Here is a 22598-nt window from a genome sequence, read left to right as displayed (position 1 = left end):
AGACTATCCTCTGACCAAGGCTGTTAAGCGGGGTACCTTAGAGTAGGGCAGGAATACGTAGACGATGGCCGTGACAGGTATGAACATTATTCCGAGCGGTGCAAGGAAAAGTTTCATCATGACCGGCTGATGTTGGAACCATGGCACGCCGGTGTACCACATGCTCATCAGATGCTCCTGAGAACTGGCGTGGGCAATGAACTACAAATACACAACACGAACAAAATTTACAGAAATCTATTCTGTTTAGAATGCATGTTACCTGTCATTGGAACCATAAAGGATGTTTGGTCTGCTCCTCAACCTTTATTTTTGTTTTTAAGAATATTATATGAATTAAAACTGCGTCTTACCCTGCAGTAGAACAGAATAGAAAATTTCATGATTCAAAACAGCTTAACTTCCATCGCATTTGTGACGCATGCATTTCATGGATCCTGCAATACCTTATCGCTATAGCCTTCAATGACTGTCAATATTGTTCAATACAACCTTTGTATCGCTTTCTGTAAAACCTGTGGTGTCTTAAATGTAAGCTGAACACAAGTAGTTTTCGGTGACATCCGTGACCTTCAAACGCTACTACTCGACCTAATGTTTAACGTGCTCCCTGGTATTGTACATGTGAACAATGTACAAGCAACCTTCAGTACACAACCGGTACCGTGCGTTTAAACTTGCGAACCGCCAATACGTCCATTGTAATTACCTATGTAGTTTGAAATACATACCTGCAGGTTTCAACGTAGGTATAGTCCTAGTTTCCCCTTACCGTAGTCGACGTAATAAGCGCCCTACTCTAATAAGCGCCCATTTGCTTGTATATTGGCAAGTGAACAATCCCAATTAGTACCCCTTCCGATTGATCAAAGTACACAAGACTTATTTATTCATGTATAATACGCACTCGTGTGTTATATGCACCCTTAATTATGGGCAATTACATTCTGGAATCAGCATAAACCACGAAATTTATCTTTCAACTCTGTTTTTTTCACCAAAATAATATTCTAATAAGAGCCCCCTATTTCTAATTTTGAGAGCGCCCTGGGCGCTTATTACGTCGAATACGGTATTATAGTAAATATCCCCCAAGCAGCCTTCAAAAGGAGCATTTAGTACCTTAGGCATACATTTAAACTCTTCATCGTTAACATAAGACCAAAGTCACTCCCTCCAACATCGTTGGCAAAAGTGCATCAATGTGGAAGGGGATTATGTAATAAAATATATAATAGCTCAAGTCTTCCCATGTGATGCTCAAAACATATCAATCACCGCTCGAAGTTCAAGTCCTGTAAAGTTATCTTTAGTTTCTGACCTCCTGGTTTCAGTATATCCCTTGTTGTCCTTAATGCAGGTCATACAATTCCCGGTACTTTCCGTATAACCCCATTAACCTTAAGTAACGCATCCTTACGCAAAAACATTTGCTTTTTGAACCAACAATATTTCAGAAGGATGCTTTTGACTTCCTAACACAACATTATATCATTGTATGTTTCAACATCTCGTGTGTATTTATGATCTCAAATTGCACCCATTAATGGATTGGTTCATCAGTGAGTAAAAGAGTGCAGTGTGTTAATGGAAGGCAAACTGCACTGGAAACTAACTACTAACCAGCTGTTGGCGAACTGCATCTTAGGCGAAATACGCGAAATAAATCTACCTTTTTCTGTTCATATTTGATGGCGGTTTTTATCCTTGAGAGATCCCGCACGTTTGATCCCCCATGAAGGGCTGCCATGACCTCCTCATTAGACCTGCACAGATCCAGAAGCTCCACCGCATACCTCTTGCATTGTTCACTCAGGGCCTTGTACTCGTTCTGGGGAAAAAGGCATTGTTAATATTGAAAACGTGAGCGGGCTTTATGTACCACGTGCTCGAATGCATATTCTAGTCATGCTTGATTCTGATTAGTCATGGAAGATTAAAATCAGATACCCAATATCATTCGATACCTCAAAGTTAACATGCCTTTCCACACAAAAACCTTGTGTATGAAAACATCGATCTGTCGTTTGACAACTCCGTATTCAGTCATACGTCAGGCTCATTTTCATCAGTAGCTCATCATGTTAATGGTGAACATAATTAGAGATCAAGATTGTCCTCTGGATCAACGTGGAAAATTATTCTAACAACTAGTGAAGAGTAACGGAAGTAGGTCACGTTCAGCTATGTGGAATTTTGGTATGGAGAGATCGTTCTTCGAAATATGTTACTGAAAGGTTATTCCAAACCAACTGGTACATGAGAAAATTCCACTCTTATGGACAACAACTTCTAGTCTATTGCATTTAGCGATGTTTTGGTGTAGATTCTTACACCATCATCTAGAGTTTCCTTATTTGAGGAAAATCCTTACATTGACAGATACATATATCATAACAATGAGTGAGTTAGTATGGTTTTACGCCGCTTTTAGCAATATTCCAGCAATATCACGGCGGGGAACACCAGAAATGAGATTCACACATTGTACCCATGTCGGGAATCGAACCCGAGTCCTCGGCGTGACGAGCCAACGCTTTAACCACTAGGCTACCCGACCGACCCTATATATATCATAACAAAACTATCCATTTAACATCAAACTTTAATTATTTGAAGCGAACTATATCAACGTTGAGAGTCATTACGTCGTGACGTCATCCGTCCCAAACATTCCATGTGGAGTGACATCCCTTTTACAAATGAGCTCAGCGTTTAGTGTCACAACTTCTATAATCTATCCAAGCAGTGCAAAAATGAAAGAGGTTGCGATCAAAATAAATATATGTCCGTTTCATCAATTCTTTTTTTGAAAAACTGTCTTTTGTAACCATTGTTTTGAACTAGTCAAGAATACAAGTAATTAATCTTGAACTTGAATATTATTTAAACGTTTAAACCCATACCTTGAAAGAACAACTGGGTTGTAAATTTACACCTGTTATCCCTACTGTAAACAGTCTTTCAATTACAACCACGATAACACTGGTACTGTTTAATGAGTGATCAGGAATTTATCTCCAAAAGTTGTCTGGGACAACCGAATAACGTGTGCAGTAGATTTTACATTGACTCCTCCTAAATATGCCACATGTATCATTACTTCTTTAAAGTTACTCGAAAACGATATGCAGTGCACAGCGACTACACGGGGAACATACGAGATGTGCTTTATACTTGTTTTCATTCAGTAGAAAGTCAATATAATTTAAACGCAATACAATATAACAGACTTGAGTTCAATTCGGAGAAAGACCTAACAGTCCTGACCTCACTTAATTTTATCAGTAAACTCTGATCATGTTACCGGACATTTGAATGTCGAAATGAAAATCATTCGTGAACTGACAAATTCAAAAGAATTTAGTTAACCAGATGCTTGCCAATCTGACATAATGTTGTGGCAATCCGGGAATCTAATGACGGGAGGGTGAGAATTGCAATAACCCCTGAGGAATGAGTCAGTTTAGAAGGGACCGTTGAAAAAAGAAATATGATGAAATTGCTGCGTACAGCAGTTATATTAATCACTCAACGATGTTGGACTGGTTGAACAACTAATTGTAGAAACATTGAAGATTTCTTTAGCAATTTATTCCAGCATCATTTGTTCACAAGATGTGTGTAGTAATATTAATCACGTGTCAATCCTGGCCTGGTGGAACAATTAATTGTGGAAACCTTGAAGATACCTTAACCTATTTACGCCAACATATGTTCACAAGACACCCATCTACAAGAAGTCCTTAAGCACTATGAAACCAAATAATTCGGGAACATGGTCAGTCAGATGCCCATTCGCACAACTTGTCAGGCATTCTCCAAACAAAGCCATCTCGCAAACACCCTACCGTGAAGGAAGAGAGGAAAGTTAATCACTGAAAGACAACATGAGCAGCCCCCCACACGATCTGATATTTCAACCATTAATTCCTATCTACGCCCGCTGGAGGCGTAGTCTGACAAACAGACGATATGGGACGTGATGACCTGCGTGTGGGTTTCTGTTTGAAGGACCTTGTCTTCCACGTAGTGTGGTTGGCACATACTACTGGCGATTATATGCAGTACATGCCACGTTTGTTGGGAATGTATTCTTTTAAAGCACTTAGCATGGTTGTTTCATTTCTCAACAATAACTTATCCTACTCAGACACTGCTTTTGTAATTAAATGGAGAAAGGACATCCCAAATAATCATATTTTCGTGAGCGTTAATTCAACAGATAGTGGGTATGAATTAACCTTAAATGAAGTCATCAGAAATGTTTATATAAATAATGTTCAATGAACTCCACTCAGTATGGAATACTGTCAGACACATTCTCGCGTTCTCGCAGTCTCGCGACCTTTGGAAAGAAACGTTTAGTAACGCAATATGCCAAACTGCGAGAAAGCGAAAATACGCGATTTTGGTAAGTCTCGCGTTCTCGCGACCTCGTATCTTTGAGGTGTTTTTTTTACATAACATTTCTGCCAAAGGCAGAGAACGCGAGAATGCGACATTTAGGCATGATGTAAATCTCGACTTGTGAAATCAAGCCACACAAAAACCCACAAAATTGCGAGAGTGCGAGAATGCGGCATTTCATTTTCACGCGTTGTAGCTTTATTTGTCCAGTGGACATACGTCTGTCAAGGTCTTCATGTTCCTACAAGTAATTAGCAAAGTGATGACTTAGCTTGAACATACTATGTAACTTATACCACAAATAGAACCAGCTATTACCTTTCTGTTGTTAGTCTTTGTTATGTAATGAAAAGAATTCCTCTCCCGCTGTAACATTTCGTAAGTACGTTAAATGTAAACATGCTCAACATAATTTAACAAATACATTCATGTCCAAAGATAATGTAAGCATTAGGGTGTTCATAATCCTGAGAAACTACCGTCAGTTCAGACATTAAATTGTCAGGAGATATTCACATGGTTTGTAGTTATTATACAGAAGTTAACGAGAAGAAATACCAAGTATACTATTACCTCACATCACGAAATTGTCTCACTTTGTAAGAGGTTATAAACATTGTGATAACTTCGCATTAGCCCAAAATAGTAGGTATGTGACCTTATTACACGAATATTTGTTTTTAACTGAATACCACATGAACCATACATACTGTGCATACGGCAAGTCAACTTATCATAAATCATCATATGGTATCATACGCACAAGTTATTGATCAATCACAGGCCAGTGAGTTTCTCTATTTGGTAACATGAGCCACGGCTAGCATTTTCTTTGTTTGTCTGAAGCTAGTTTCTCCGATGTTTTATACGACAATATATTCGGTACTTTAGGCCTTAAAGAATTAATGACTACATTTCCTCCCCCGCCCGCCTCACATCATTATAGTGTCTCCAAATACCTACAGACAAGACATCGCACATATGTGTGTTCCTAACTGTTTTACTTGATGGAATACTACACATACATTCGTAGCCTTACTACAGGTGCATGTTGCATGTGACTCGCACCGCTCGACACTAACTGTGCACGTGAATTAAATAGTTAAAGTTTATTAAATGTAAAAAAATATAATGCCTCTCATTAAAAAAATTAATGATACTCTAACAATTAACTTCTTGTGGACTTAACATCCACATGTTACGCATGCTCCTACTCCAAATGTACTCCAATTCACAACCTTGGCAACGTGCATGACTCCCAGTAAGTGAGTGCGTTTTGCTTAACACCGATTTGATCAGCATTCCAGTTGTATAAAGGCTTGTTGGATTGATGTGGGGGGAAACCTGCCATCATATGTTTCTGGGACGCCTAAGGGACGCAACTCTACACAGCGAATTGCGGCTCCTCTGACGTCAGAGCTACCCGTGCCCGCAGGTCTTGATGAAGTCTAAAAAGACGAGAACGCGAGATCGATCAAAAATCGCGATCTCGCCTTCTCGAAATCACAACTCTTCTAATTAGATAGAAATAGTTGTATGGGCAATAGGCAGGAACATAAGAGATCACGACAATGGTACCCAAGAGACGTTATCTCGCGTTCTCGCGGTTTCTTTTGAATATTTACATAACTGTATAGGCAATTGGCAGAAATATGAGAGAATGCGATATTGGTCTGCCAAAGGCCTATACAGTTTTATGTAAATATTGAAATATAAACGCGAGACACTCGATCAATGTCGCGATCTCAAGTTCTAGCGTTTTTAAAAAAAAATATTTACGTGTAACTGTATAATCTATGAGTCGAAACAGCCTGCTTAACGATTGTGACAGTGTTATACACATTGTTCCGAATACTGTGTAAAAAAGAGAAGTTATTTTTAGGACCATGTACAACCTTGTGCAATTTTCTTCCGTTTCAGTGAATGCGACAGGGGATGTTGACGAATAAGGTACCAAACCGTTTAAAATGAAACAAAAAAACAAAAAAAACGTTTGTTTGTTCACGTGCAGGCTCATTTGCATTGAGTAATAACTCTACTTGGCTCACCAAAACTAAATTTCACTTCAATATCCATGTTGATTATACGCGAAGTGTTGATAAAGCTGCAAACATATTGACATTATTCACCCGTTAAGACAATGTATGTGTTCCTCTCTCAATATAAAATAGTATGCTTATATTTTAGTTCATTTTTGATACTTACAAATTAATTTAATCTCATTCTTATACAAGAGTGGCTATCTGGATCTTTACTTTTCGCATGAACAATGGATATGGCATTACTGAATAATGATAGTGTAATATTTTGAGTTTCGGTTTGTTTATTTCTGAACAGGCAATAGATCCATAGTACAATAGTTGCATCATTTCATGTCAAGGGGTGAGTCACAAGCTTTCTCTTTAATAACATATATGGGGTATACATAATTGTTTACCATCTCCATGAAAGGACAAATTCGTCATCAAATAATAAAAAGTATTTGAATTGCCAGTTCAAGCTAAGAAAAAGAACAAAACACAATTCCGATTCTAAACTGGGAATTGTAAACTGAAAATCATCTTTGCATTGTCTTTTTTCTTTCTTAACTGTTTGATTGGCATTATAGAGCTTGTTGAATAAAGTGTATGAACCTTTCCGATTAAAAAAAAGTCTTAATAAAATTTATATTTTTAACAGGCAATTGAAGTGAATTACTCTCAGGTAGTCATCTTTTATTTGAAAATTATATTTGATTCAAGGTAGAGTTTAAAGCAAGACAAAACAACAACAAAAAAAACGTACAACTTTATGGATAACAATTTCTGGTTTACTGCAAGTAGCGAGGTTTCGATGTTGATTCTTACACCGTTATCAAGCTGGAGTGCCTACAACTAGGTAATGAGAGGTAATAATGCATGATATGTTGATAAGCAACACAAAAAAGCACACAGATAATTGGTTGAAACCAGATGTACAGTGAGAATAACATATGGTACACGGGGTAATGAATCCAGATATACAGTAAGGATTAAAAACAGGTTGATTGGATACTAATTAACTTGTTGAACACGCTGATTAGATACTAATTGAAAAGTCTATTGCTTAATTAGATCTTCATAGGCAGACAGGATGTAATAGGCATGTTCTCGTTTCGCCCATGGCCACACCTTGTTTTACCTACACTGTCATTAAAACAGCTTCACACTCTGTCACACACAAGTCACACTACGTTCAACCTTCCGGCAAATGGACTTACACATAAATAAATTATAACATAAAGAAAAAGAAACAATTGCACTTTTCTTTTATTTCAACATGTCATCATATCACAAACAATGTCAATTCAACTTAATGTCCATATGTCCACCGGCCTCTAAAAATTGCATCACACTGTTTCTTCCGTCACCTAATTCGGCCTTCAGTCTCTGAATCCGCACTTCCCGATCTCTGTCCACTCGAGCTGTGTGTCGAGGCGCTGCACCATGATGTATCTGCACTCTGCTCCTTCTGTCTTTCGACTCGATCTGCTTTCGTTCAGTGATGAACTGGTATAAGCTCTCGGCAATCGCTTCTTAAAGCCCAAATGAAAACCCTCCAAATGGTTGTTGGAGCGAGGTCCAGTGTTGTTGTACTGGTGGCAAAGGCCAAGTCGTTAAATTGTTCAATTTTCCTCCCATCTGGACCCTGGTTCATGACATCAAGCCATGCATCCTGCACTTGGTTGATTGGTAGAAGAGGTGTAGTCTACAACTCTCCGGACGTGAGCATGGACATTCGGGTTATTCTTGTAGTTCTGAGGCAGTCCAATGTCCACCAATGACACCAAATCGACTGGTTAAGGTGGAATACACACTGATCACGGCAGATTCATAGTCAGTCTGAATCACATCAGGAGATAAGTCACTGCTGCACTTTCGTCTGACGGTGTCCTTCAGCAAAGTGAACAGTCTAACAAGGTGGATTTCTATGCCTTCCGAGAGTTTTCATTTAGTGAAGTCCTGATTTTTGGTCTAGAGGCTGTATGCTTTGGCATATTATTATTATTATTATTATTATTATTATGATTATTATTATCATGTACAGATTAAAATTAAAAAATGCAGCAAAGAGGGTTTGGGTGATCTTGGCACAGTGAGGCTGTTTATTATTATTATTATTAGTAGTAGTAGTAGTAGTAGTAGTAGTAGTAGTAGTAGCGTAGTATTTACATATTATACTAAAAAAGCAGCAAAGAGGGTTTGGGTATCAGCACAGTCAGGCTGGTTAGGCTCATCATCAGTTCTGTGCCCTTGCCCCCTCTGCACACAGCCCAGACAGCGAATGGGACTTCTCCCAGGAAGCGCTGAGAGTCAAACCCACCCAGAACTTTTCGGAGAATGTGAAGACTCCCAAACACTGCAACCTTCTACATTACCCAGATTGTCAGAAGGGCTGTATTCCTGCCAACAAACCCGGTACTCTCCCAATGTCAGTCAACAGATTGGGAGGTACCAAACCTAAGGCACCGAGAACAATGGGGAGTCGGACAACTTGGTACTTGGGATGCAAAGGTGACATTTAGAAAGCAAGGTCTGCGTATTTGCCATGTTTTTCCTGAATCGTGGCAATAACATTAGTGTCAAAGGGGACATAAATTCAATAATATAAAAGGTTTCATTAGATTTATCAAAAAGGACATTGATAGGTATTCCAAATAATTTTGAATTTAACATTTTCCATGACGCCCTCTACATATTCCGGGTCGTACCTAGGATGGACCTCTGTGTCAATACCACAAGCAAGGCGAAGACTCCATCGTGTCGCTTAATATACTGCGTGTGCCAAAGCCGGGCATCTACTGACTGTGCTCGACAGTCAAATTACATTCATTACATTATTTACATTCATATTTACATTGACGGTTCCGAGTGCGAAGTAACTGGCCCTGAGCATCAAACAGAAAGCCTTCTGTTTCACTTTTCAGCCAACCGTCTCTGCATGGTTGCTGCCCTCAACACACTGCACATAAACTCGATGCAGTGGTCGTTCAGATAGCCTCTCCCTGAAAAACTGAATATGGGCCGATTTGATATGGCACTTCGCTTGGTTGACACTCATTTCTGTACCGTCCAGCTGTACACGGATGCCTAAAGTAGACAATGTGTTCTTTACAAAAGATCAAACTAACAAGTTTTTTTTTAACATTGAATAATTTTCTGAACTGACATGTTGGCGGGATGTGTATAGTTTCTCATTACCTCATCCAGGAAATCATGCATATGACCAATATAATCATGATACCAAAGCCATCCTAATTTATGACTTTACTGTTCAATATCACAATTTGTTCCAGAATTAACGGTTTCATATTATGTAAAGAAAATGTAAAGAAAAGCAAGAATAGGACAGAAAACGCATTGTTTTTCGCTTCATGGCTGCAGTCTTTATTCATATCGATGTTGAGTTTACCCTACATTTTAAAGACTATTCATGAAAACGTTTAGTAGGGTGCGTTTTGTTGAAATATATAATTTATATACCATCTTCTAAAATGTCGGTATTGATGTACTTTACAATATACTTCAGGTTGTTTCTTCTTTAACTTCTGAAATTCAAATCTGGCAAACAGTCTGTCTGGCTGTGGGTCTATCTTTTTAACGTATCTATAGTAAGTAATCCCTCAGAAAAGCCATGCAGTCAGCCAGCTTTCATATGAAAACAATTGCAGGATCATAAGCTGAACATATTTATATTCTAAATACCTTTATGCGTTTTTTAAAACGCATTACGATTGTCCATGTAAAATATGTTGATACTAGCAACGAATTTGTAAATAGTTGTTGTCTGTACAATCTATGTATAAAAAGAAAAAGAATAGAAAAACGTAAACTGACTTTTCTGTAAACATATACTAATGCTTCTTATGATAACGATGTTAACATTCGTTTGGGTTTACAATGAGTATCATCAATACTATCTCAATACATATGGGAAAAGGGGCGGCATTCTTTGTATTTCCGTAGTTTCTGGGTTGATTAAAAAATAGTTGCAGGGACACTGAGTCTTACCTAATATAGTTTCAATTATGCCAATTTTGTTTGCCCAAGGCAATAGTTGCTGATGTTATTGTTATTGCAAATTGCGCTCTGAAGAAACTTTGAACTGAATAAAATATATGTAAGGATTGATGTATTTTAAGAAATGGCTAAAGTGAAGAATGGTTTCATGTGTAAAACAATCGGTTCCATAGTATATTATAATCTAATGTTGTCGGTCCTCAGGCGTCACAGAAACCTATGATCGTCCTGATTAGGTTTCAAAGTGATCCAGCACCGGGCCCGTGCTCCTAAGTGAGTGATTGAGTGATTGAGTGAGTGAGTGAGTGAGGTTTAACGCCGCTTTCAACAGTATTCAAGTTATATCGCAGCGTGTCAGGTTAATGAGGGAGGAAAGCCCGAAGTGATGCAGGTCTCAGACGTTTACCACTTCGGTGAAACCCACGAGCAAGGGTATGGTGCTGACAAACCTAGAAACATAATCGGGGCGACCCGGGATTCGAACCCGCAATCATATGTTTCGGGTGCTCCTAAGTGGTAAGCGTCTAATATCCCTGCATCGCATCGGACTTTCCTCCCACATCAAACCAAGATATAGATGAAACGGTGTTAAAATCTCACCCACTCATTCACTCACTCACCGTTACAAGGCCGTTACAAGGCTATCATAGACTTCCGGCTTACTCGACTCATCAAGTATTCCAATCAGTCGTAATCCACTTGTTTATATTATTGGTTTCACCTGTTAGGACGTTTCACCTTAATCCACCCGCTCTGTGTACATAACAGATATCTCCACTCCTCTGTAACCACAATACAATCTATTCAACTGTATAAACTCTACCTCATCCATGTATATATGTTTGTCATCAATACTTTGCTCGATAACCGTGTTAGAACCTACACCGAAACGTCGCTCCTAATAAAGAAGTTGTTCATTCATATATCTTATCCGTACTTTGCCATAGATTGCACTGTGTGACATGGGGGCTTGGTGTAAAATCAACGTCAGATAGAAAGTATATCTCCAGACCACTACATAGTACACTGTAAAATAATCCCGTATGCTTTTACTTCAAAAATGCTGGCAGCTGGTTGCCAGGAAGGATCGTACATGGAAACGTCCATACCGTATCCATGGTACACCCGTGTCTACGAAAGGGACGTTTTATGTAGGTTTTTTTAATGGCAACCAGCTGCCAGGACGTTTACCGTAGGTAAGAGTGATACAATTCTTTTTACCATACAAAACCATTAAAAGTGGTTTACAAAGAAACACCACATAATTGACCAAATAACAGTTTTATTTAGAACTTTTACTTAAGTTGGTCACAATACACACAAGCATTCATCGGAATTGAGGAAAATTCACACAATTAAATGCACAACTGACAGGGCCCAAGCATGAACATGATCTGAATATACACGTTATATCGGTCATGGTGAAAATATCGGTGTTTTGAAGGTTGAAAAGTTCTCAAAAGACCTGTTGCAGCTCTCATGACAACAAACAGTTAATGTATCCCCGTCACTATGCAGTACCTATCAGTTCCGAGTTACCACACAACTATGAGCATCGAGCGTTGTACGAAAATGGCACCGATTAGACTTGCCCGGATGATATCCCACAGTGCTCTGGTTCACTACACCACATCGTAAACGCACCACACGATCGCGAGACAGTAAGTATGTTTCCCTGGAAAGATATCCCGGAAACAAACCGTGATAGTATCCGTAGTGACTGTAAATGAGCTTTATGGCGGGTCTAGTTTTTTGTCCGGAAATTGTTTGCAGTGTACACATATATCAACATTCAAATTGCTTTCTGATTAGGTTTTTCAACATACATGTACATGGCTGTATCTACATTAAATTTAAATCCACATCCTCATCACACAAATTCATATTTGCAGACATATTTCCGAAAATGCCTTGGTTAAAATATGTGTAACTTTCTGGGCGTAGTCAAACTGCAGATGTCAATGTAACAAACAAAAGTACAGAATGAGGTTCTACATGGAACGAACAGATGTCCTTTATCTAACTAACATTAATCTGGCTATCTATCAATATGCGGTCCTACGTTGTAGTTACATATTTCCCAAAGCTGACTTATTTTACTGTCAATACAACACGTGGTCGTACATGTAGTTACTTATATCCTCCATCTGACTATCACTCATCAGGTTGGTTATCAGGATGTGGTCCTACAAGTCAGGTAAAGATCTCTTGTATCTGAGTCACTCATCTGGTTGGTTGTCAGGATGTGGACCTACAAGTCAGGTAAATATCTTCTGTATCTGAGTCACTCATCTGGTTGGTTGTCAGGATGTGGTCCTACAAGTCAAGTAAAGATCTCTTGTATCTGAGTCACTCATCTGGTTGGTTGTCAGGATGTGGACCTACAAGTCAGGTAAAGATCTTCTGTATCTGAGTCACTTATCTGGCTGGTTATCAGGATGTGGTCCTACAAGTCAAGTAAAGATCTCTTGTATCTGAGTCACTTATCTGGCTGGTTATCAGGATGTGGTCCTACAAGTCAAGTAAAGATCTCTTGTATCTGAGTCACTCATCTGGTTGGTTGTCAGGATGTGGTCCTACAAGTCAGGTAAAGATCTTCTGTATCTGAGTCACTTATCTGGCTATCATTTAGCCTTTGGTCTTACATGGTAGGTGACAACCTGCTACACTCACCTATCATTCAGCATGTGGTCCAACATGGTAGGTGACAACACACATCGGTATACGTATATGCCAACATCTGAATGAAATTAACTTAAGTCACCGCAAAGCTCTGACATACTCCTGGTATTTTGGCTGATAATAAAATGCTTATTTAACTCCCTTCTATTTCATTGACAAAACACAACAAGAGTGGACAAAAGTGATACCATGACGAGATCCTCTCCTTATTGAGATATCATGACATTGACATCAATGAATTTACACATGTTTGGCTCCATAACACCATTATCAAACATGTGCAAATATATACCATACGCAGTACAATTAACTTTGAACAATTTGCTAGCTAGAATACTGATAATTCAGTTAAAGGCGTGACAATCTCATGTAAACTAGAATAAATATATAGATACTTTATCTGTTGAAAAAGCATAATAAACATATCAGTGAAAGCAGAACCATGTGGGTTCAACTGTGCAATTACATTATGTGGTGGCTATATTTCATTTTGAACAGACAAAAACTCTTAATGGTGGTATCATATACTGACAGGCAATGAAAACGCAATCGAATTTTAAAACGTGAATTTTATGAAAATAAGAAAATTTCAAAGCTTGTATTAAGTCTATTAGCAAAGACGCATCAAGATAGAGAAATTCTGCATAAAGCAGGGTCCAATATCATCAGTTCCAACCCCATTTACAGGAGAAAGATTGAACAGACCCTCAGTATCTGGTGTGTCCACCTTGAGCACGAACACAAGCTTGCAAACGCCTTGGCATGGAATCACATAAACGACTGATGAAATGAGCCAGGATTGCGTTCCAGTGATACTGCAATGCCTGAGTGACCTCAGCAACATTGCGGGGCGGTATCTGCTGTCGTCTCCTACGCCTACCAAGTTCGTCCCACAGGTGCTCAATTGGGTTCATGTCTGGTGACCTTGAGGGCCACTGCATGACCTCCACGTTGTTTCTCTGAAGAAAATTCCGTGTCAGGATGGCAGTATGGGGTCTAGCATTGTCATGCCGAAACACTAGCCGGTTTCCACCATGCTGTCTTAAGAGAGGAAGAAGAACTGGCTGTAGAGCAGTATCCACGTAACGTCGTGCCGTCAAGTTACCTTGCACAATAACAAGCTGTGATTTAAACACAGCATTTATGGCTCCCCAAACCATTACTCCTCCACCACCAAAGCGATCTCGTTCAATAACACAAGGTCGCAGATAACGTTCACCTTGACGTCGGTACACACGGAGCCGTCCATCTGGGAAGGAGACGTTAAAGCGAGATTCATCAGAGAAAACAAACATTCCTCCAACCGACGTTGCCCAGAAAACCACCTGCTGCAGCCCATCGCTGTCGTTGAAGTCTGTGATTATGCGTTAAGATCTGACCTTGGTACGGTCGACGTGACCGTATCCCTGCTGCAGCAAGACGACGACGCACAGTTCGGCTGTTGATGGATCTTCCTCTGCTTCCGATAGTGTTGTTAGCAGTCTGTACAGCTGTCTGAAATCGACGTCGGAGGTGTTGCATGACAATATAGCGATCCTGACGTCCTGTTGTCACCCGTTGACCGCCTGGGCGTGGCCGATCCTCCACCCTGCCTGTGACTTGGTAGCGCCTTCTGAGACGACTGACAGTTGATGGATGGACATTAAAGTGTTGTGCAACGTCAGTCTGTGGAGTGCCAGCTCGCAGCATTCCAATGGCCTGGTGTCGCTGATCTTGGGTTAACCGTGGCATGGTGCATATGGACACCAGTTTCAAATCATGATGTGATTTTATAGGGGAGCAATGTGTACTGTTTGCATGCAATTTAAAATTCATGTCGTGCACGTGCATTTCGGACTGCAAGCTGAAGATGTGTTTTGGCGTTTTGTTCAGGATGGTGTGCACACAACCAAACATGTCTGTACACACGACGACAGAAGACAATTATCCCGCTAAGTAACATGTTTCAATTACTAATCACTCTGTTTTCTCCTCTGTTACTATTCTATGATAAAAAATGCTGATTGCGTTTTCATTGCCTCTCAGTATATGATGATACCTTTTAACCCAAAAGAATTATTTTTAGATTTGGAAAAAAAATCCTGAGTTTGATTTCTTTCAACAGTGTTAGTCTGTATAATGAGTAATCTGTACGTTCCAGGAAATAGTGACATACATTTCCATATGGAAAACTACAAATGATTTCATCAAATATGTTTACTCTGCATAGATCTGCAGTTACCACAGTAACCACATGTCTGGTCCTGCTATGTCGTATGTTAACTGTTCTTTGTCACAGTCGAACTGGTCAGGGACCTTTGTTTGTTTCAAATTTACTTTCACTTCGCAACCAAGATGCTTCCATTGCCAGGAACATAAAGCGTTTATAATAAAGGAATAACTGTGTTGTTTTTATGACACAAATTATAGTTGGTAACATTGGATATTTTGGTAGGAAATAAGTCAGACATACATGATACATACATTGATTATGGACAATTTTATATATCAATAGGAGGTTTAAGTCTTCGCCATATTGGTTACCATATACAATAGTGGTTCAACTTATGTAATAAATCACTGTACCATACTCTGTCGAAGGCTTTTGACACGTTAAAAAAAAGCAAGCAAAAATCTTGATCGCCAAACGATTTACATATTTTGTGATATATGTAATTTCATGCTTATATGCAATGAACTGTCCTATTTCATTTTTACTGCGCTTATAAAATCGTAGGAGAGACGCCCTTTAGGTGTCTACGTTGGAAACTGAGAAAAGTAATCATTTTTAATCATTCTTGTCCTTCAATATATATCGGAACCACAATTATGTTGCAAATCTGTAACGCCAAGGTGCCTAAGAAATGCAGAACCTTTCACTTCAAAGTACAGAAATATTGTTTTTGAAAAACATGATAAACCTTTAATCATTATGTCATGGGCAATATGATTATTTTAAGTTGGAATTGAAAGAGTACATTGTACAAATACGCACTGGCATGAACATAATGAAAATAATGTTTGGATTTTCTGCTTGATTATACGTTCACGGTATTCTGTTCACAACCAGATTTTTGTTTCATATAATTTATTGCAATTCCTAGTTTTCAGTTAGATGACATGTTAAAACATTGTTGTGGCTTGATGCTAATATATCATGCGATTTAACAACTGTCATGAAATCGAAAAAAGGTAACTGGAATGAAAAAGGGTTGTCAAAGTTCGGCAGTGATGCAGGTGTTTCCTGAATTATCTCTCTCAAATGCATATTCTTTGACAAGATATTTATATAAAAATGAGCTACACGAATGACCCCTCGTTGGTAGGGGATGCATATTTAATGTGGCAAAGTATCTCTTGTGATAAAACTTTGTCGAACATTTGCTGCATCCCTCCTAAAGGTAGTGTGTTGGCAATTTGTAAAAGTATCCATTCTTGAATAAGAAAGAAACACGTGTCAAGTTCTTGAATTCCAATTTGTATAACTAGTCCGGCAGAATGTTGACATGACCTTGCAATTTAGGTCCCACAGTTCTTTTTGCATGATTTCATTTGTTCAGACACTACATATGAATAAACTAATGGATGCCGCTTTGGCACCATTGAGGGTTTTGATAAAAGTTGGCCCTATTTTGATATTTGGCTGCATTTTTGTAGTCACAAAGAAACACATAATGGAAATACAGTGTATATGGATGTAAAATACACTTGATGTACAACATATATTATAAAACATTTTACTCATACATGTGGTTTTCTTTTAAGCATTAATTTTCTTTAAGTGTTAAAACATGGGGAATTGTAAAATCTCAACTTCCTTCTATCCAGACAACATGTACTTAATACCATTTTACTATTGAATTGTGAATAATCAATGTATTACAGGAGATAAAAAAACAATATTTGATATTGAAATTTCTGATATTAAGTGAGTAATAATTTCTTTGATATGTATTAAGAAAACAGGATAAGTAAACATATTTCAGAAAACTTTTCAGATGTTAATTTATCTATCGAATGATTAAAAGGGTGCTTTAACAATATCCATAAATGTCTTTTCAATTGTTGTTTTACTGAACAAATAAATGAAATGCATGACGTAGAAATAAGTTTTCCCACTTTAAACCCATGACTGAATGGTTTGATTTATATATTGTGTATTACTTACAATACTACAAAGATGAAGAATATGCATCATAAAAATTATTATGCAGGATAACCAGTCAGGACTCCATTCTTGAATTTATTTGAGTCACTATAGTTATGAGTGAGAGTCATAGGCAAAGTCTGTTTTACTCTACAGAAACAAAGCAACCCAAATGTCAGTGACTTTCATTTAATACTCTCTGTGCAGTTTTTGTGTGCTGGTTATAGCAATCATCACATCCTTCACATTCACATAAAATTGCACATGGAAGACGAGTAACAGCACATCCACACTTTGCTGAGGCGCAGTTTTACACAGCTACATTTCAACATTTTGAGAATGTAGTCGGGAACTGGTGGCAGCATCACTGGAAGCAAGGGTCTGGTTGAGGGTGTCTTTCATCCAGCCATGCTTGATAGGATCTAGGGTCGGAGGATCTTCATCAGGTTTGCAGATAAGCCCTCATTGCATTCTGTTCACAAGCCTCCTGAGTAGGTGGGAAATGACATGATATTCATAGATGAGAGAGCTGTGTCTTCTTCCAACTTTTATTTCCATACTTGAAGCGTAGCTCATGCATTGTAGATGCAGTGTGACCATAGCATGATGACAGAAATGACATAGATTATTGTGTTATTTCTTCAGAGCAGACAAATACCCAACATGATGAAGAGCCTAATAACCTTTCAACAATTTGACAACGCTAGATTTCCCCAACACCCCAGCACTGAGCTACTGTCACAATCTGCGAGAGCATGAGGTAAAAGAACTTTTGAGAACAACAGCAAAGAGTTTCTCAACTTTGGCTTTGATGTCAATGCACTTCTTTTTGACAGATGATATTGACTCCATTCATAGCTGAGTCAGGCACAGCTAGAAATGCAGTAGCAGCACAAACACATCAGCGTCGTCACACACCACTGTGATAGATGCACTGGTATATGACTCTGCAACATATATCACCTTCTGAACGATGATCTTGTCGATGAAAAATTAAACCAATGTTGACCTCCACAGGAATCTGGGAACATCCAGTTAATACTAGCTTGTGTGAGCAGACTTTAAATGATTCTCTTATTTCTTGCAGACAGTCTACTACTAGATCTATCAGTTGGACTTTGTTTAAAGTAACTGTGAGTTGAAACTGTTTTGATGGGAGGACAGAGAAATATTGTGATGTCGGTTGGCTTCTGTGTGACACCGTTGATGCTGTCATCAGATACCTGTCAAATACAAGGTACACACATGAAGTAACTTTGTCCAAGAATTATTTTACCATCAACGATAATGTTTTTGTAGTCCGAGACTTTCTGAAAATTCAATCTGCAATTGATTTTTCAAAGTAGATTCGATTGTGGCTGTTCTCGTAATACCTGCATCTGTATACACAGAAGCAGGCACTGGTGCCAAACTTTAAGACCTGGGGTATGTTAATGTCTCATCCTGAGGCCTGAAGTCCAGTGATTCTGGGGTAGATCAGAACTGTGTCATATAATAACGTGGAAGATCCAATCTGAACATGATTCTTCAAGACAGCCACAGTCTTAATCTTGTTTGACAAAAGCATATGCATTCCATCTGACCATTTCTTTCTGACCTGCTGTCAATGCCTTATCAACATTCACAGAACTATCTGTAACCTGCAGAAGTTTATCAGAAGTTTAGCTAGTGGATCACTTGACTCTTGGAGCTTCTGTCGATGTTTTTTTCCGATCAGTCGCATCTGCAGCAATTCTGGCTTTCATTTCTTCTTTGTGAACTTGACCAGTTGATTTGTCCTGGTTTGTCATGTCATAAATATCATTTGACCAAACACTGTAAATTCGAAATCTCAAGGCCCATGTCTTCAGTGTGTTTGGCTTTAAGGTGATGCCAATGATGCCATCTGGACCCTTTCCATATTTCATGAAAGTCGTTTCAATCATCATGCCTGTCCATATTCCGTTCCAAGTACCAGGTGTATGAAGCGTGACATGTTCCCCTTTGAGAACGTTTTCAAGCAGTTCTGGATTGAGATCTGCTGATCAAAGATAATAGAGACCGTAACGAGCATAGTTCTGATGTCAGCGGCAAAGAACTATAGCATTATCAGTTTTACTGCAAGCAAATGGGTTGGCCTACCATCCTCTTTTTCAGCTCTGAAAAACTGTAGCATCACCAAAACTGGCTTGATTAGCATATCCAATCATAGTTTGCTCTGTATGCCAAGATTTTCCGATAAATCATCTGTCTTATCACATTCCTTAATAGCTGTTCAACAAGTATTCCTAAGGCTCGTTAGTTTTGAGGGTATCTTTTATCTGACATCATGTTTGCTCCACTTCCAAAAGAACTCTCAAGAATGTCTGACAATCCACTTCCAGCCATCAGTGTGCCAACACTTCAAAAAAAATTCACAAGGAAATGCATTCCTCCAATACGCAGAAAGAAATTATGGAATCTTTCGGGGTATGCCAATGGAATGTGTACTGCCACCCTGTACTGTTGTTGGTCATGCTCACACGTGAAAACAACAATATCTTGTCCAACTTGTTTGGTCAGTTTGTTAGCTTCCGTCATAGCAGTTAGGATGGTGTCAGGGCCAACCGGTTTAATGTGTAACTCGTAAAAACTAACGTTGTTTTTTATCTCTTCTGTTCAGTGTGCACTATTGTATCAATTCGATTCTGAACAGGGGGTGTCTTGAACAACTTCAGACAAGAGGTCAACATCCCTAACAGTTGCGCGTGATGCTGAGACTACCTGCGTGGCTAAAAGATTTCAGTAGTAACGTTGTCTTCGTGATGCTGTCCTTAGGCATGTGTGGCTTTTTCGGACCTGTGTGTCATTCTGTGGTATTTGTTTAGTTTCTTGCCTTTCTTGTTTTGGAAGTGTTTTCATGGAATAAGTCAAATCATCATCTCCAGTTTCAGCAAGAACCACCTTAAAGGTGTCTGTTGCAGTTTCACGGAAGAGCAAATAATACTAGCCACTCTCCTTATAATCAGTTCATCGGCAGAGCACCTTCATATTTCTTCATTAAACTGTCTCTCTGAAAGTATGACCCCATCATTCTCTCGACTGGTTGTATACTTCTGTGGAATTTCTAATTTGCTTCCAATCAGCATTCGCTGATCTGATCACACAATGAAATGATGCACCTGAGCTTGACTGAGTTCCTTTGAATGTTGAAGTAGCTAATTGTTCAGATATAGGGTCCATAAAAGTTTTCTACTCCTGTCATGATATCTTGCTTCTGCAGCATGAAGATCGCTAATGGCTCCATCTACTCTCAGTCGTACTTCATCTCCCCACTTATCTTGGCGTAAATCGTCCCAATAATTATATTCTTGAATGGTCTTTGGCAATCATCTGCATATCTACAAAGAAACGATCTCTTCCATCGTCCAGGATTTCTAGAGTCTTTTCACTTTCACATGGGCTCCAACAGAATAAACAATGTTTTAAAAAGCTGAAGTTAGCGCCTGAATCTGAACAACGGCTTCTCTTTTTGGATGGTTATAGGATGCATATTGAGGTTTGACTTTGATGTGTAAGTAGAAACACAGCTTTTGTGGTAAAATAATCCATTAACTTCAGAAAAGAAGAATTCTTTTGTTCAATTTCTAAATGTAGGTCATGAAGATGTGATACGTTTGCTTGTTGAATTAGCTTTAAGCTTCTGACTTAGGGTACTGCAACAGCTAACCAGCTTGAATAAACATTCCTCAACCCCAGACTAAAATTAAAGAAAGGATTCATTATTTCTCTTGAAATATACAAAAATGTAAATAAAATATTGAAAGGTTAACTATATAATCTTGATAATGTTTCAAAACGTTTAAAATTCAAATATAAATGAAATTGAATTTATGAAACATTAGCCGCATCAATTATTTAACATATTTACAGTCCAGACTGTACATATAATCAATATTTCTTTTGATGAAAATTATGTAACATTTCCTTATATTCTCTGTATATTACTTGTGGGGGCTCATTTTTGCCAAATACATCTTGTCCTTTGAAGTTTGATGAAAAACATCATAGTTCACATGAATATAGTATCTAGAAACCAAATCACTTTGGTCCATGTTATTTGTCAATTTAGAGATAAAAATAAAATAAAAACCTCCCTTACTTGCACAGACAATAGAGACACTATGGCAGTATCATTAGTTGTTCAGAGAGTAGTATGTACAGTTTTCACCAAACTATCAATTCATGTGGAAGGCGACATTTTTGCCATGAAATATGGTTTTCAAACATGAATATATGAATGCATCTATAAGATATTCAAATAGATTTCAACAACAGATATAATACAGCTTTTCATTACAGTGGTATGCTTGGCTCAGCAGGACGACACTTCACTAGTTTGAAAATTGTTCTGAATATGTCCCCCTACTTTTCAATCATACAATTACACTGGATTACTGTAGTGTATATGTCATAAATGAGTTGGACAATAAAAATGAGCTACCATTGTGCCATATCATTTGTACAGATGAGGTAGAAGATGAGTAACTAATGTCAACTATAAAGGAAGAACTCCATGTTGTACTACTTACCGAACAACTTATTTTGCCTCCACATGGTCCTCTGCTGGCGCTGGAGATTCCAGGGTATATTTTCAAACCCATTTTATTCGAAATGCTAAAGGGTGCCAAGTTGGCATCCAGTTTCTTGAAATACATAGCTTAAACGTATACATCAGCAATATAATACTGTGGGACCTCAAATGCAAGGTAAGCATTGAGTTCATTCTGAGTCATTCTGAGTCATATCTGCGTAATCCCTTACCACTGTTGAACGTCTATTTTTTTACCTCTTTTATGGCCAGATGAATTATAAAATAATGAATTGCTACATAACTGATTTTGGGGATTGAAACAGGCTGATCAGTTCAGTCAAAATTTATCAAGTTATTTTTTTTTTACCATAGCAATCAAACGCTAAGGATTTTGTTTTTGGTCATTGCCGTTACCACGTCTTATTGCACTAATCGAACTTCAAAACGTACTTTTCCTCGGTCGTGATTCTTTCACTGGAGGATATAATATTCAAACTACTTGATTTCAAACTGTAGTCATGTCATCATCCAATAAAATCTGGACATATATAATTATGGGATATTACTCTTTTAACATAGCATACACATATAATTTATGTTATGTGTGTATTTTGTGTATAATGAATCACATTAAACTATACCATTTCATATCACATATGACTACACACGGCCAATCTTGTGCCCACCCCAGTAAACCATGCTTGTGGTAAAAGCCGACTAAATTAGGCTTTGCGTGGAGGCAATTTGTAATATTCTGACGGCGTATTGCGGATTATATGTTCTGACTAAT

At 38.4% G+C, this 22598-nt stretch overlaps 1 protein-coding gene across 1 annotated transcript in view; it reads right to left on the bottom strand.

The window, feature by feature from the left end:
• Positions 1–22598, bottom strand: part of LOC124110756 (short transient receptor potential channel 7-like) — a 104058-nt gene that overhangs the window by 72791 nt on the left and 8669 nt on the right. The window contains exons 3-4 of the mRNA XM_048386272.1: positions 1673–1831; positions 37–201 (exon numbers count right to left, since the gene is read on the bottom strand). Coding sequence (XP_048242229.1) covers positions 37–201; positions 1673–1831 — 324 coding nt within the window. The remainder of the gene's footprint in view (positions 1–36; positions 202–1672; positions 1832–22598) is intronic.

Source organism: Haliotis rufescens, unplaced genomic scaffold, assembly GCF_023055435.1.
Source record: "Haliotis rufescens isolate VD_foot unplaced genomic scaffold, xgHalRufe1.0.p SCAF_6, whole genome shotgun sequence".
Taxonomy (NCBI): Eukaryota; Metazoa; Mollusca; class Gastropoda; order Lepetellida; family Haliotidae; genus Haliotis; species Haliotis rufescens.
This window is presented reverse-complemented; position numbering and strand designations above follow the sequence as displayed.